At 44.0% G+C, this 17,248-nt stretch overlaps 1 protein-coding gene across 1 annotated transcript in view; it reads right to left on the reverse strand.

The window, feature by feature from the left end:
• LOC146191568 (transient-receptor-potential-like protein) overlaps positions 1-17,248 on the reverse strand; it is a 149,424-nt gene that overhangs the window by 121,742 nt on the left and 10,434 nt on the right. The window contains exon 2 of the mRNA XM_084602077.1: positions 14,905-15,121. Coding sequence (XP_084458203.1) covers positions 14,905-15,121 — 217 coding nt within the window. The remainder of the gene's footprint in view (positions 1-14,904; positions 15,122-17,248) is intronic.

Below are 17,248 nucleotides of genomic sequence, written 5' to 3' on the forward strand. Positions count from 1 at the left end.
TATTGCAAATGTTCATCTCCATCCGTAATGCGACATAGGCTCAAATATATTTTTTTTAAAAACAAAGTATCCTGTCCCCGCAGTAATACTGTGCTGGGAGGGGCATCACCACCCTCTGTTCACTCAGGAGAACTATACCTAGTTGGAAAAGCTTCGATAAAAACCAAAAATGTTCATCATATTGCGAATGTTTAGAGTGCAATTGTTACGTGTAACGCACTAACTCCGATTAAGTATTAGTACTAATTGTTATTTTATTGCGAAAGCAATACTCGGATCGCCAAAGCGAGACCTCGGGTGGCCGCAGCTACACCGTGAAGAGGCGTAGCTACGGTCTCCTCATAAAAGCATCAGCCTGTCATTATATTTAAATTCACGTTACCCCTATGCCACGGGCAGGAGCTGCCAACTCGGGTAGTCCTTTCATATGCGAGGGTGATATCAGAATCAGCCTGCCAGAACCGTTTGCATTCTCGTTACCCCTACGACACGCACGCACGTCCATACGGCTTCGTTGAAACGTGACTTTATATGTGGGATGGTAGATTACGCTGTCGCATCATAACTTTAAAGGATGAGCTTAAGTGCCCCAAATAATGTAGCACCTTACACTGATAGGGCGTGATAGGGGAAAAAATTAGAAGGGTTCAACGCTGCTGAACCGAATATGGAGCGCAAGCTGCGCTTGACCGAATGCTCTTTTTCATTTTCTTCTTCTCCCCCCCCCCCCCCCCTTCCTGTTTAAAGTATCTAAAAAAACGAGCTTTCTTTTTCTATATGTGCTCTAGTTACGACATTGATAAGGTGTTATATACATCTGCTTCCTAAATAGTTGTGCAAACAAATTTGGAGTGATTTAAAGAGGTGACTGTTAAGCACAGTACGAAGTAGATTAGCTTATGTAACAGAGGCGCATTTACGTAGTTTAAAAAACTGCCTTCTTACAAAAAAAAAAGTGTGTGGGGGGGGGGGGGGGGGGGTGCGAAAGAAAAATGCCTCTACTGCTGCGACTTATAACCAAATTTCAAAGCTCAGACAACTGCACTATTCTTTCTAGAGTGCCGAGAGCAGCCTAGACTTGGTTAATTAAAGGTTATGCTGTACGCTTAGAAAATTAAACTTCGTCGAGAGTAACATACGAAGTAAATTAACTCTTGAGTCGCGCGCGTGAAGCGCAGCTCATCACGATAATATTTAAGAAAACGGAAACATGTAGACATAAAAGGCAAGAATGCAAAGAACTTAAGCCCGAGCCCAAAAGGTAATCTCTCTCGCTGTTAATGGCCATGCACTTTTGCAAGACTTCTTTTCCTTGCATTCCATTTCTTGTTCTGGTTTTTCTTCTCTCGCTCTCGTCATCTTAGAAGCTCAGTTCCGACGTATCGATTTCGGGAGTACAGTGCACCTACTGGAATCTCTCCGAGCAGGTCTGGACGGACCTCTCTGCACGACGAGCACAGCTGACAGCGAACTTCCCTGGTATCCGAGCGGCTCGACCGAGTGAAGACGGAGCCCAATTAACGATGAATTAAGCTGGAGAGCCCCCGTAGTACCGACGTCGAGAGCTCAAGTTTAAAGCTGAACCGATGCAACATGATAGCCTCAGCGATATCAAAAAAAAAAAAAAAAAAAAAAAAAAAAAGGCTTAGTCCTTCAAAAATTATCACCGTTTCCGAATCTAGCACGTTTTTATCGATGAAACAACTTGCCCTTTCAGAACTGTATAAAAAGTGCAGAATTTCTAAAAAGCTACGCCCGGCGTCAGCGAGATAGGAGAGTGTTTGTTTTTAACGAACTGAGTTCCTTCATAACAGTGTGCCCTCTGGTAAAGCCAGATTTGAGGAAACATCTGTAAAGATGTTAGGGAAAGGAATAATGCGGGATTATTTCCCTAATTGACCCCCTGTTTTGTAAGCTTGACTCGAGAGACTGTCTGACAGCTGCGCATGTGCCCAGTCAAGATAACAAATGATGTGATGGTGTACGTTCCAGGAAGGAGGGAATTAGGAACCTTATAAATTAAGAATCTCGCAACAGATAGATGGCAGGCCACTTTTCACGCCCGTAGCAGTAGCCATCCATGCATGTTCCTTAAATCAAATTGGAAATAGAGAACAGCTTCTAGTTAAGTTGAAGAAGAATATGGATCGCGATCACAGACAGGTCTCAAGACAGGGAGGTGAACATACCTGCAGGATATGCATTGTACCATAACTCTGTACTAAGTCCTGCTTAAAATCGCTGTTCGTTTTCTTCTTCAAAATGTCTTACCAGTTGGTCAAAATGTTACCGTGACGTTTAAATTACATTAGAGGCCTAAATTGACGTTTACCAGCAGAACGAACTATAAGGCAAAAAAAAAATAATCACAGCGGCTTCTTACGCTCGCTCAATTCTAGAGATAGGCGGGCGCGCTGACCAAGTCACTATAGTGTAACGCCACGTGACTGCGAACTAAAATTAGCCCCTGGTAATACTATGTTGCAGCGGTCCATGAGGCGCGTAATAGTAAAAATAAAGGCGAAAGTTAGGTTCCTCTGTCGGATTTTCCTTGTTAACTTTCCCCAAAATCTGGCCACATGAATGTTTCTCTGGCTCCGACATACTGATGCTCTGATGGCATGGCTGAAAACATGGTAGCTGGTTCAACGAGACGTATGTCTCCACCCTAAGCAACTAAACATAGCAGGCTCTTCTGTTTTGTTCAGACGCTACGGTGGTCTCGTTAGCGCTCCGGTTTCTAGTGCAAAAGCGCTACGAATGCAGCCGGAGAAAAAAAAAATCATAGGCGATAAGTGCGACTGGTGTGGAGGACGAAGTTTTAAAATGAAGGCCTTATTTTATCGCGAGGGCTGCGTGTAGAACTGAGTTTACTGAGGCCAGTGACAATTTTATGTCCACGTTATCCCGCTGGAGTCATTCAAATATTCCGCGTGGCTTGCTCTATGTTTGCTGGGTGGGGCTTCTTTCCGCCTTCTTTTCTGCGTGAGCTGTGTTGCCAAGGTTACGCGTGCTCTTGCGTTTGTAAGCGGTTACACGAAGCCGGCCACGCGTTCGAGCGTAGCCTTGCCCACCAACTGACCGCGTGCTCTAGCGTCTGGAGTTGCAAGTGCGCTGATGAAAGCTGATGAAGACAAATTAAAGGACGGCACGAGAGTTCGGTAGTTCTTCAGGCTAGAAAAAAAAGGTCACCGCTGTGAAATACAAGGCCGTACTATTGAAACTCGCATCTATATCACACGTTCGCTGTTAGAGACAGTGTCTGGTGGAGTTAGCAAGTGGCTCTTATTAAGATTGAGCTCGCAAAAGCTTTCGATGACCTGTTACATGTTTTTTTTTTCTTTGCAGTGTTAGGAGTGTAAATATTGGATATGACTTGCTCAAAGGCATACAATGATGTTATAAAGCGTCCTCTAAAAGCTGATGTCAGAAGCTTACCGGACCTATTACACTTAAATCATCTATCCGACAGAGCTGTCCGCTGTCGCCTTTGTTGATCGCTTTATATATTAAGCACATAAATCTTAGTACCATGAAAAACAGACTATTTCGTGGCTCCTCGCTATTATAATGTGAATTTGGAGATTTTGGCTTATGCTGATCACGTTTCCTGTTTTAGTTCTGATAAAAAGAGTGTGCTGGTGATTGTGGCTGTACCTGGGCGTATTGTGAGAGTCGGGACGCTGCTCTTAACTCTGACAATTCTAAGGTGTTTTGATAGATCACTGGGGTACAAATCCAAGCCTTTTTCGAGGCACCAGATGTGCCTCAGGAGATTCACTGCATTTGTGAGTTCCCTTGCATAAGTGCCGCAACTGTCAACCTCACTGATATTTCCAAATCTCATTCTCCAGGTGACAAACCCATGGCTTTTATGGGAAGGGAGCTGTCTGTGTTTAATTGAGCACAAGTTTGCGATATCTTCTCGGTGTTGAAGCTCATCTATGCAGTACAAGTGCTTCATTACGCAAGGAAGAAAAATAAATCAGTGAATGCACAGAATTCTTCAGACCTTTACGTGGCGCAAAGGTTCCTTGTTAGCGTTGAACATGTTTTATTAAATTTGCTTGTCACTTGTGTTTAGTAGGTTACTTTTGATAAATTCATATTTCACTGCATTGTACTATTTTCGCCCCTCCTGCAAGGGCCCAGTTAGGGCCTGCAGTATTTGATAAATAAATAAATAAATAAATAAATAAATAAATAAATAAATAAATAAATAAATAAATAAATAAATAAATAAATAAATAAATAAATAAATAAATAAATAAATAAATAAATAAATAAATAAATAAATAAATAAATAAATAAATAAATAAATAAATAACCTACGTGCGTAGATAATTTATTTCATCCTCTTGAGTCTGGCGGCGCTGGTTTAAAACACCTGTTTGTTCATCAAACTATTACCAAAGGTTCTGCATTTAAAACAGCAAGTCATCCCTTCCTGGTTGCTATGCTTAAGGAACAATTAAGTGCCGAATTGTCTATTCTGTTTGCTCCGCCGGTCAGAGAGGCGAAGGTGCTTTGTAAGGTTTCTTATAAGAAGTTTCCCAATTCCACCTCCACGTCTACATTCCGCATTCTACTTCCGTAGTATACGTTTTTCCTTAGAGTACCTATAAAGCCTCTCCTGTAATCAGGCCGTAAATGTTCTGACTGACATATTTCCTTTACCGATAGAAGTCTTATCTCGCCTTTCTAGACAACAGTGTATTAAAGCTGGTGCATAAATGCACATTCAATCGATACAGCAAAGAAGAGTGTTATTTTGTTTTTTTAGCTTAACACGTCCCTCTTGGTTGTCAGAACAGGGCTTCATGTAAAATAGATGTTCGTACCGTGTTCAGTGGATTTATGCCCGTGCAAGCATTCACAGACTGTCTATTATTGAGTTGTGGTGTTGTGCAATGATGCCGTGTATTTAATGCGAAAGCATCGCTTGCTTCGTGAATGGCGTGCACACGAGTTGTCAACACGACGTTTCCCAACATGCTGTCAATCATCAATAAGAAAATAAGAAGCATAAGTAAATCGGGTTAACGTCGGGACTCAAAGCACCGTCGTTCCATGCCCCAACCGAGCGCGCAAGCCACTACTCTACGCTGATTTACTGAGAAGCAGTTTATAATACCGCTCCCTTGTCTCGCGCAAGGGCACAAGAGGGCGCTAATGGAAAGGACCAAAATGGAAGTAAGTAAAAAAAAAAAAATACTAATAAAAATAAAAAAGGAAAACAAAACTGAGGCAAGCAATGAAAACAAATAAAGTATAATCAAAGCGCAAAGTAAAAATGAAGGCGATTAGAAAGAAAACCTGATAAAAGCAAATAAAAAAGTAAGTAAATGTTAAGTTGCGGGCTTTAAAATAGCAACGAAACGCAGAAGAAGCTGATAACGAAACTTGTCCCAGAACTCACAATGCTTCCATATTTCCGCACGTAAGGAGATTTAAGTGCGCCCCTGTCAATCCTTTAGGGCATTCTTCAGCAGACTTCCAAAAAGAACATTGAGATCATGTCCTATACTTTGAGATTTTTGCCTACACTGGAGGTTCTAAGGTTCCATAAAATCTCTTTGCGCTCATTGAACTGTTTATTTTGTGGAATAAGAGCCACATGATAAACCTCTACACGGAGCTGTCAAGCTCAACGAAATCTTTGTAAGCACAGCGGTCTCGTTAAGAAAAACTTGAAGCCTATCAGCGTTACTGCGCTTCCACAAAATAAAGTATAAGAAAATGTTGTTGCTTATAAGCACCGGTGAACGATGCTGATGCGCCACCGCCACACGATTATCGCTCGAGGCCATAAATGCAGAAGGTATCTTTTTCTGCCTTGTCACAGACTGGCCACCGACGGGTGGCAGCCGCTGGGTTTTCGGTCGATTTGGTGCTTAGGAAAGATAGCACACGAATGACTGCCAGACTAGAAACCAGAAAAGGTTAAGCTTTGAAGTCTCGCGCGACGAGAAACCAGACAAGCTGAAAACAGCGTTGAAGTCTCGCGTGACAGGACTGAATAAAATCAGTCAATCATCCGAGACGCTAGGCCAAAAAACAACCTTTCGTCTTTCTAACATTTTACCGTGATGCAAAGACATATGTATCAGACGTCCGCTACGTAAAGAACGCAGTCAATATTTATTTTCATCGTTATAAATCATAATTGTACAAGTGTACTCCTTGCAACTTCTTCGACAATTTAAAAAGTTCACCTCTTGCAAATTATGCGTCCATCGCATGTGCTTGTTCAGCGTACTGGCCCTAGATGCGTAGAGTCATTCGGAACACAGCGCTCCTTTGTGAATTTGCAAGTACAGAGACAAATAAGTAAAAATAATGCGTAGTGACTAAAGAAGCGGCGAGCGCGGTCAACCGTGTGCGACGTTAAAGAAAATGAATCTGGGTCGCTGTGTATGGGACGTTCGACGCACGCTTAGCTTGTTGCGAGAGGAGCACGCAGAAAGTCGTTCAGTGTAGAAATAGCTTGTCTTTGCGTCTTATACGCTGAAAGAGACCCACTGTGAAATCTTCGACTGGCACGGCGCCAGAACCAGTTGTCTATGGGCAGGGCTGCAACAGAAGAATCATGAAAGTTATGTATGGTTGGGTGGCTGTCCTAAATAGCTCAGTGCCTTTTTTGCTGAGCATTCATTGAGTCAACTGCAGCTGAAGAGCAGCAGCAAAACAAGGGCATCAGCTTGCGCAAAACGGAAAGGAACGCATATGTAAATTTCCCTCTCCCGTTCGCCTCTTGGCAACCCGAGTACACGACTCGGCCGCGCAGATGCATTTCGAAGACATGGTGGCATCGTCTAGGCGGCATTTTTTGTTTTGAATGCAAGAATGCCTTAAAACCTGTAGGCGTTTCGGACAGGCAGTTCTAAACAAATTTGGCTCCTAATTTTTTTTTCTGCGCTCGCTTTATTTTAGGGACTTGTGCTCTTTCTTACTTCCTTCGACTTTTTTGGCCGGTTTTTCAGACATAAACTTGATTGTCTGTGCCCTTTTATGGTTATAGTTAGCTAGGGAAGAACAAAGTAGAATATATGGAAGGCGTTGTTCGATGGCACTTTATCGGCCCTAACCGGCGTCAGGAGTTACGCCTTTGGCATTTCATTGTACGGCAGCAGATTCTCCACGACATCAGGCTTATTCTCTCGCACCCTACAATCTTGCAGAAAAATGCTGAGAACACTCACAGGCTTTACTTATTCTAGCTGAAGCTGGGAGATTCGTTGCATTTTGCATGGCACGATTTGCTTTTTCTCAAAGCGGAAGGCTTGAAGTAAAGCAACCTACGAAGATGCACAGATCAAAAGATGCCGCCGCGGTGTCTGGGTATTTACACGAGGTGACGATTCTTTGAACAGACGAGATTCAGTCCATTTTGGAGAGAGAAAAAAACGAATGCTGGTGCATTTGGCGCCGTTCAGAGGATATAGATATTGCGAGGCTGGGTCGCTGGAAGCGGTTGCGAGAACAGGAAATCTGCCGCTGTTCAAACACCACCGCCGGAATTACTGCGTGCTTGTCTTTTTCTATATGCTGCGTATGGAGCAGACGAATAGCGTCGAGGGCTTTCGGAGCAATAAGACGCCGAGCGGCGCAACGTTCCAAATCGTTTGAATAGAACGCTCGGGACACGTACTTACGAAGAAATCAATAAATATACTTAACAGCAGCACCTGAAAGCCAGTAGACTTGTAATGGAGCGAGAGAAGGCTATTTACAATGAAGAGCACGGAAATTGGCTTCAGCGATGATTGCTCGGCCGTGTATTCTTTAGTGAAGACGGGGAAGGTTGAAAGAAGACTACGATGCATGTAACCGGGACGAAGACGGAGTGGTAATTTCTTATAACAAGGCGTTGCGGATGAAGGCAATGCGAAAGCTTGTGACTCAAAACGTACCACATAACACAAAGCATGTTGCTTGTTACCCTATAGTACGTCGATGTATGGAGTGATCATACTAATTCGTGCTGACTTCGTTTGGAGCAGCCTCTCTCACCAAACATCTCTAGCAGTAATTGAAAAATGTATCCTCGCTCACTCTGGCCATCATAAAAAGTAAGCAATAGATATAATAAAGTAAACAACATTATAGTGTCTTGTATTCAGAACTAGGATAGCTGGTTTACGCGGTGTAGATTATTAATATTTTCTTATGCTTATTTTAGGCAGCGCTCGAAATGGTGTACAAAAAATGTGTGGCAAATAAATAGGCACCAAACAATGCCCACGTCACTTTTTATTTCTCGCGGAACTGACTGATTCCAGGTCAATGGTTGCTTATCAAGTGAGAGAAATCGATCCGTATACAGGGCCTAGACAAAAAATAACCTTATTTGGCATTACTGTTCCCCCCGCAAAGTCTAATCTCGTTTACTCCTATATTTTTTTTTTTTTATCCCTCGTAACTTCCAAATTTCGGCGCTCAGATAAATAGTCAGAAGGAAGCGATCAACCGAGAGGTGTTTGTATCGGCTCACTGATCCCGTAATAGGTTCTGTAAACACACCCGGTGCATCTTTATGGGGAGCTTGCAGGTTTTATGCGATGCGCTCCACCGAAAGGTATAGGCAGAGAGGCGGGGCGATAGGTACTTTCGAGCTCCTTCACCCAACCTCTCCCTTCCGTTCATATCGCATTCATAAATTCTGCCTCACTGAGTCCCGACCTTGCCTCTGGAGATCGCTGCTTTCCTTCACACGCCTTCGGCATCTCAATCACTACACCCCCCTCCCCTCCGTTACACCTACTGTGTGTTTCTATTTGCCTTGAGCACGCTCGAGCACCATGCCGAAAATCGAAGGCTTGGTCATCCGACCCGCCTGGCTGTAGCTCAGCTATGATTGGCGCCACATTTTTTAATACAGCGAGGCTAGCAGCCTGAAAAATACCGCAGCCTTTACGCTCACATTTCTGTACTCAACAAATTAAAGACGATAACTGTTAAAAAGCATTTCTTTTCCAAATGATTCCAAAGGCTCAAAAAAGAGCCCACCACTCCTGCCCCTTTGACAAAAATAAGTGACGATGAGTGCGGCGCCAATTATTACAAATGCATTTACTCTAGAAACATTGCGACCTGCAACAAATAGTATCGATGATTGTTTTATTATCCCGTTCATTGAACGAATCACTGCTCAGACGTCTTCAATAGAGATATTATTAGTTCGAGGGTTTCTGGCGCTTCCAACACACTGCTGCATATGTGCCTCCAAATATTTTTCCCATTTCGGCAAACTATTGACGTGTAGGAACATCAAACTTGTCTTGTCTGGAACATCAAACAGTGCACATAATTAGTTCAAGCAGCAGTAAACTATTTTTGTGCGCCAGCCAGGCTATAATTACAATTATGCCGGTTTACACCGTCGCCGGCCTTAACACAGGCTGAAAAGCGACTGAAACCACGTCCTTCGCGACACATTACAGGCTACTTATAAGCGTCTTAAGAGTTATCGATTAAAAATTGATCTGCGCACTATATTGCGCGCCATTTTGAAACCACTTCAGGTAGCAGTAGCATGAAAGTCATGAAAGTTTTGCTGTCATAGTAGTGTGCAGTTGCTAAAGTAGCTTTACGTGTTATGGAGGGCCGAAGTGACTATTTCATGTCACTTCAAAGGGTTTCATGTCACAAGAGGACATATTAGAGTTAGCAGAGTGAACTATAGCCACGGCAAAAAATCAGAAATTATGTAGAGCTAGTTATGATAACTTAATGAGACATTGAGACACGCCCTAACACACACTTGTAGTACAAACAGTAAAACACTCCATGACTCTATTCACGCTACTATATTGTGCCTCCGATATCGCTATTACGCTCCGAGGTGTTATTGAATCATACTTGTGGTGTTCTTATACTGCCGCACTCAGTTCATGCCAGACATAGCCCTGCAACCGTGCGACCTTCTGGGGCTTCTGCAGTGATATTACAATGAAGGCGCTCGACCGGCGTTCTAGAGCCATTCTCCCGCAGCCCCTGTGAGCATCCGTGTAACAAACATTCGCATTATACGCCGGATTATTCGTTTATTGCGTGGAAAATCAGGTTAAAGCGCTGGTTAATCGCAACTAATGATGCAAAATTTGCGGAAATTTTTAATGGCTTGAAAAAGAAAGAGCTTTTTACGTGTTTTTTTTTTTATAATTATAATTTTTGAAGAAATTAAGCACATGGCTAGAACAGTTCAGAATAATTTTCTAAAAAATTGCAAAAATCAATAATGAAGGTTCATCATATTCATAGGCAGGCTTAGGTCGCTTATTCGATGCATGCTATGCGCGGAAATTACTTGCGGAACTACCAAAAGCTCTTTCTACGTTGTTGAAGTTGCCCGTGACGAATGCTACAATGCCTTATCGCTTCCGAGCGTTTTGAGTCACTTTGAGAATCTTGCAAGCAACATATGCCACAGTGTGGAAATTCTTGACTCATTTGACTGAGCAGTAGAATGATCGTAGTGGCGTAACCACGACCAATTCGTGAGTACCACGCCCCAAATATTGGTCCACCGGTCTGTAAAAAGTGTCAGACACGAAGCATTTTTCAAGGTGCCTTTATGAGGCCTTACTCGCGTATACTTCGAACTGAGCAAAGCTCTACTCAGAAGGTATCGAGAAAATGAATGTAAAGATTGGCTTGCAGCTCTGGAGCGATACGGTATGGAAGACATGCAAACCCCTTCATTTTTGTTTTATAAGGGGTGTTGACATTGACCTCTGCAGAGTACCAATTTATTTGACTCGGTAACTGCACTAATACACAATCCTAATGCTTGGCAGTTGATTCGCTGATGCAAATTTCCTTGGAGCCCACCCGAAATCTCTTAAACGACAGCAGATGTCTTGTAAAACGCGTCGCATCAGGCAATCCATGCTCAGCATTACAGTACTTGTATACTTGTAATGGTGCTCGCTTTCTTCCCACCAGTCGTTTTACATATAGCAAGTTCTTCCAGACCTTAAAACACGGGGGAAGTATTCGCAATATTTGCAACAATATATCTTGTCATTCGACTCTCGTCCACTATATGTACAATCTTTATTTTGTTTGCTGTGTGAAATTACGCGTGGCAAAACTGCGCAGTAGTATGAGTTGAAGCGTTCGCTTGATTTTCCAAAAAGTTCGAATGTATCTCGCTTAAAGTTATGGTACACCATTCAGGAAAAGGACCTACATAGCGCCTAAAGTCGCCCGCAGCAAGGCTTCCATTCTGATAAAGCGGCTTATGTGGGCAAAAGCGTAGCTTTGTGCCGTGTGCACCACTCGGTAGCACGTTCAGTCATTTCATTCGACATTGAGGTAAATCATCCCTGGTTTTTCGTCCAGGCTCGCTGTAACAGTTCTCAACGCAAAACATATAGCTAAACTGAAAAGGAGGTCCAGGGTAGAACGAGAGAAACAAGGTGGCTACACAGTATGAAAGAGCACTGCACAGGGGTTGAGGGGGAAGCCTCAGTTCGAAAGCCGAGCCAAAGTTTCGACAACCTAGACGAAGACAAGTCCCCTTGTCGAAACTTTAGCTCGGCTTGCGATTTTAGGCTTATAAACTGAAGAGAAGCACTCATGAAGCTTTGAAATTAAGTTCGGAAACTTTCGATGTTCCTTTCACTTTTTTCTCCGCAAAAAAAAAAAAAAAAAAAAAAAAAAGAAAGGTTTATTTCTTAACTTTCTAAACTTCGTGTTTTTTTACGGCTTCACATTAATTTCAACTCGTGTCCAACTACAGGCCTACAGTGCTTGGCTGCATGCAGTTTCTTTCACAAATTTATAGCCCCTTTCGAACACAACGGCAACAGAGCAGCAATCAAAACGCACTCAGTAAGCAAGCAAAACGCTAAACAAGGAAGCTCCCCTACGAAAATATAAGAGAAAGCAAGCACGCCCCCATTAAAGCCAAAACGACAAATAAAACCTTCACTCAGCAAAGTAAAGTACTCTTTTAGTGTGAGCCATGGACGACCAGCTGACGCAGCATGCGACGTCTCAAAAGCCTCGGAAATCTCGAATGAACTTATTTTTTATCTCTTTCCGGTGACACAGCCGCGCACAAAGAGCCTACACGAAACACTCTGCGAGATATTTTAAAAAGCCGCAGCGAAGCCAGGTGCATCGGCGCTACGTCGATGGCTCTTACGCTCAGACGCTCAGAGAACAGGCTCTCGTATCAGTGAAGGCTTTGTTCGTCGCTCGGATTGTACCGGTACAGGTACACTCTCTGCGCTTAAGTTGAGTGCCTTGCTTACTTTCTGCTCTGCTCAGGATTATTTTGTTGCTTCTCTCCTTAGGAGTCGCATTAACGGGACCAAGTATGACCCCCTATATGTTGTGTTTTCTCTTCTGCCACTTCCAAATAGGGCATAGATGCATGTAGAACAGGGCCCAAGACCTTCCGGATTTCGAAACTTCGCGCGCAAACAAGGAGGTCTAATGCTTAGTTGAATATTGCTTAAGAGGCGGGCGTGGATACTGCGGTGAACCATAGTAATTTTTATGCGTTGTCAACAGCCGCGCGCAGGTGGCCGTATTCATAGAGTTTCTTACTCTTACCTAGAGGGAAAGCTGTGCTGCCATCTATGGAGTTTACATGGAGTTTTCTGACGACCGGTTCAGCCATCATGGGGGCCCAAAGCATCGTGGGCCGGACAGCTGCCGAGTGCACCGAGTGCGGAACTACAACTTTTGGCCAAAACTAATGCAAAAATAAACGTTGTCCTGCCGTAAGCAATGTTCTAACATCCAATTTTGTGGCTATAAATTGCAAAAAGAGAGAGAAATAACATGTCAGTGTGAGATTTATCTAATATAGGCGATGGCTCTTTCTCCTATTGGCTTAGTTTTGAGTAGCACAAGTACCAATATTTTGCACTTAATAGGCGCACTTTTAAAGGAAAGTAACGTTTTGGAAATATTTATGGTTGCGCAATCACTTAAGGAAGTTTTTAGTGGCATTTTGGAAAACAGAAACCTTTTATTGCCGACGTCTGCTTTTGCGCCTTCGCTACTATGGCTTTTGCAGTCTATGTACGCACCTCGAGATGATGACTATGATAAAAAAGAAACATCTTAGTAACACCACTCAACGCACCCGAGAAAATCCGACTGTCCCGCACCAAGTAGCACACCGGCCCATGATCCTTAGCGCGCCCATGGTGGCTGAAGTGTAGCGCCCTCAGCTTTCCCTATAGTTAAGAGTGTAAGAAACTATATGGCTGTATCACACGGCTATTGCTTGTAACGAGCAAAATGGTCCAGGCAGTACTTGTGTACTCTCAAGCCTCAGGGCGGGGCTTTATCATTTCTTTGTCGCACAAGAAGCGTCGAGATGTATCTCGAATGAGTGCACTACCCGCGTCGGCTTCCACATTGTTCAAGGTTGTTTTAGTCACCTTTTTAAAGTTTATCTAGGTGTTTCTTCGCCGACCTTAAATTGAGAGCTGACGAGCGCCACAGGCATTCCTATTCGACGACCGACGAGAACGCTTGCTAAGTTTCGCCGCCGCCGTCGAGTCGCTTAGTTCTTTTGCGGGCATAAGCCAGCCAAATAAAGTGATCATTCCAGTGCAATCCCAGTTTGTTCACTTATTGCCTTCGGCATTGTCATCTCCACGTGGCATTATTAAAGGAACACATTGCACGGACGGATACCATTACGGCAAGGATAAACTTGACAAGAGTGTTAGTTTCTGTGAAGCTTACACGAGCCCTAGAAAAGGTTTTGTACGAACTTTAGCTTCAGATCCCATTTCATTAGGTTAGCCGTCTCATTTCATTAGGTCAGATTTGCGCTGGTTGATCAGCTTATCATGGCTTGCAATCTCCGTGGGATGAATCCTGTAATGCGTTTTTTTTTTGTATAAAATTTTCTACAAAAGATTTGCATTCCTTTACTTTTTGCCGAAGTCGCCTAGTTATCTTAAGGCTCTGTGAACAGAGCCTGCAAAGAAAAAAGAACACAAAGTGAACGCCGAAATGTACTAAACATGAAAAAGGAATACAAGATTAAAAGAAACATTTAAAGGAATATCTCTACTGACTATGTTATCTTTGCTCTCACTCTTTCTTTCTTTCTATCTCTCTCTCACACACACACACACACACACACACACACACACACACACACACACACACACACACACACACACACACACACACACACACACACACACACACACACACACACACACTCACACTCACACACACACACACACACACACACACACACACACACACACACACACACACACACGCGCGCGCGCGCACGCACGCACACACACACACACACACACACACACACACACTCACACTCACACACACACACACACACACACACACACACACACACACACACACACACACACACACGCGCGCGCGCGCGCGCACGCACACGCACGCACACGCACACACGCACACGCACACACACACACACACACACACACACACACACACACACACACAACGCGCGCACGCCTGCGCACAAAGCGACAAATAAGCTAGACTGATGAGGGCGCACAGTATACTCCACTTACAAAAGGAAAGAAAAATCACCATTGCGCTATGGAAGATTCATTATTTGCCGCTATCAGGTTATGGCGCCCAGCCGCTGCGGCCGCTTTGCTTGGTTGGTCGAAATTTCCGGAGGTCTCGTCTACGTTTCCTCGTAGCCTGAGTCGTTTCGGGGCGTTACATCCTATTGACCAACCAAACCATTAGTAATGCATGTGGCTGATGCTTAAGAAGGGGCTGATTGGTTCTGCATATTGACCTGCAGGGATGCGGTATCGTGAAAGCAAGGTCAAACAACTATTCAAGTGTGCGCGAAAATCACCAGCATACATATCCCTAGAAAGGCATCTCAAGCCTTAATTAAACTCAAAAGGCACTCACCTTCGCGTATGGCCTGAAGCAGGGCGTCGCCAATGTGTACGTCCGGCTGCCGCAGCAACAGCTCCACGATCTCGACGTTCTCGTTGTCGACAGCGATCTGGATCGCGCTCCGACCCAGGATGTTGGTGCAGTTGACATTCACCGGATCCGGAGGGGACAGGCACCGGATCATGGTGTGCCGGTCCCCGCGCTCGGCCGCCTCCAGGAAGGTCCGCTCCTGCCACAGAAGGCGAGTCAATATACGTGGTAACTTTCTCCTCTCTACTCGTGTGCCTACTCGGCCATCACTAGTGAGGCCCTGCTCTCGCAGCTGTTCCATGCGCAATGCCGGCTTATGAATGATTTGTCGAATCAAATACGCTGGGCATGATCAAGATGACCGACAAGATCATAGCCGAAATTTTCGTAACTCACCACTACGGCATCTTTCGATCATAGCCTGAGTGGCGTTGGGATGTTAAACAGCACAAATAAACAAACAAGACCGTAACAAAATCGTTAGACGAACGATGGGATTCTTGAACATGGGGTCTAAACGTGTCCAGCACTGTTGTCGGCCACAGCGGCATCAAACCAAGAAATATTTCCTAACGTATGTGCCAAGGGGCGTGATACGCTAGTCTCTATAATACTTCGTTAAGTTTCTTGGGGAACATACATTCTTTAACTAAAAACAGCCCACCAATCGCACATGTTATCTTCTGAATGTGAGCTTAGTATAGAACAATTGAAAGCTAACGAACACTGCAGACGCGTGACAGGACCCTGACAAAGAAAGTATAGTCGACATTCGCGTGTGGTGGGCGAAGTGTTGATGTGTTAAGGCCTGATGAATTCAATAAAGGTATGGCTCGAACTGTTGCTAGTTTCCTTCATATGAAACTGCCATGTTTGCTTTTCTCTTCCGTGGCCTGTAGCATCCCTCCAGCGTCACTTGTTAGACAAGATCACTTATCTACCCAACGTCACGAGTCATGCCACTATGTAACGCGTAGCATATGCGAGATAGACCATTATAGTGGTACCATTTAAGGATGTGATTTACTGGCTTGTGTAGCACAAACAGCGTGTTTGCAGAATGTAAAGCAGTGCATATATTCTGAGAGTGCACCAGCCGCAAGGCCATGCGCTGATGTATTCCTCCTATGTGCGGAGTGTTCTGTATCTGCTGCTCCTATTTATCAGCATGTTTTTACCACCCAAAAAAGAAGTGTCAATACAGTCAGTTTTGCCATTGTTATATAGAAATTGTTCCTTCCTGAAATGGCTTGTCTATATCGTGCTCAGGTTTAGCGCGGCACAAGACAACTTAATGATTGGTGCTAGGCGCACGCTTTTTTTCCTTTTTCTTTTTTGGAACAGCGTGAACACACAAAAGGCAGCATGTTCGAGTGTTTGTGTCCTTCAGAGTCCACTTGCTTACTCTCCTGAAGAGCGTTCTTTGTCGGGTGTATTCGGATCCCGCTGGTGTTGCTGCAACCTCCCCGGGGGCATACAAAAGACCACTTGGTTTGCTTCTCTTCTGCGCCGCTGTCTCCCCAGCCGGGTCGTTTCTCGCGCCCGGAGTGTGTTGCCCGTATACAGATGAAAGCTTTCTCGAGATAAGAAGCGGAATGAAAACGCACGAATGAAGCACACACGAATGGCTCAAGAGGGACAACATTGCTTCTCCGACAGTCAGGCCGTGTGGACATGTCTGAGCAGCCAGGAAGCCTGATGCGGGCTCCGGCGAATACTGATCAGTCCGCTTCCGGTTGTGGCGAGTTCTGTGTAGCAACGTACATTGCGGACGAGGGTCACTTGACCTTTACCTTATCTATTGCTATTTTTGGGCCCAATGTAACATGGGACCCAAGCAGTTTGTAAGACAAGGAGGCTAAAGTAGGATGGATGGGAACTTCCCCTGACTTGGTCCTATGAATTCTCTGCTAAGAAGCGACATAGCATTAAGATGAGAGTATGAAATGGAGGATCAATGCCAAAAAAAAAACTCAAAACAATGTAAAGTACCAGGAGAGTTAATTAAATTACTGTGATTTTAAACTGCCTTATTTTACGGCACAAAACATTTGAAGGCATGTATTTGTACTTGTTTTTCGTAATATGCTCAGCCACATGCTAACTCGGTACGACCGCTGAATAACTTCTATTTAGATGACAAAAAAAAAAGATACAGCAAAATATTTCACTATGAGCTTGCTTGAGTGTGAGGAACAAGAAACTGCATTCTTGATATAATCCCTCTCTTGTATCCTGTTCTTCCATCGATTCATAGGTGGGTGGATAAAAGGAGTTTAAAACACATTTCACTGTAAATAAAAGCGGCCTAACAACAAAATGATGC

This window comes from Amblyomma maculatum, chromosome 4 (genome assembly GCF_055883805.1).
Source record: "Amblyomma maculatum isolate TAMU_Amacu chromosome 4, ASM5588380v1, whole genome shotgun sequence".
NCBI lineage: Eukaryota > Metazoa > Arthropoda > Arachnida > Ixodida > Ixodidae > Amblyomma > Amblyomma maculatum.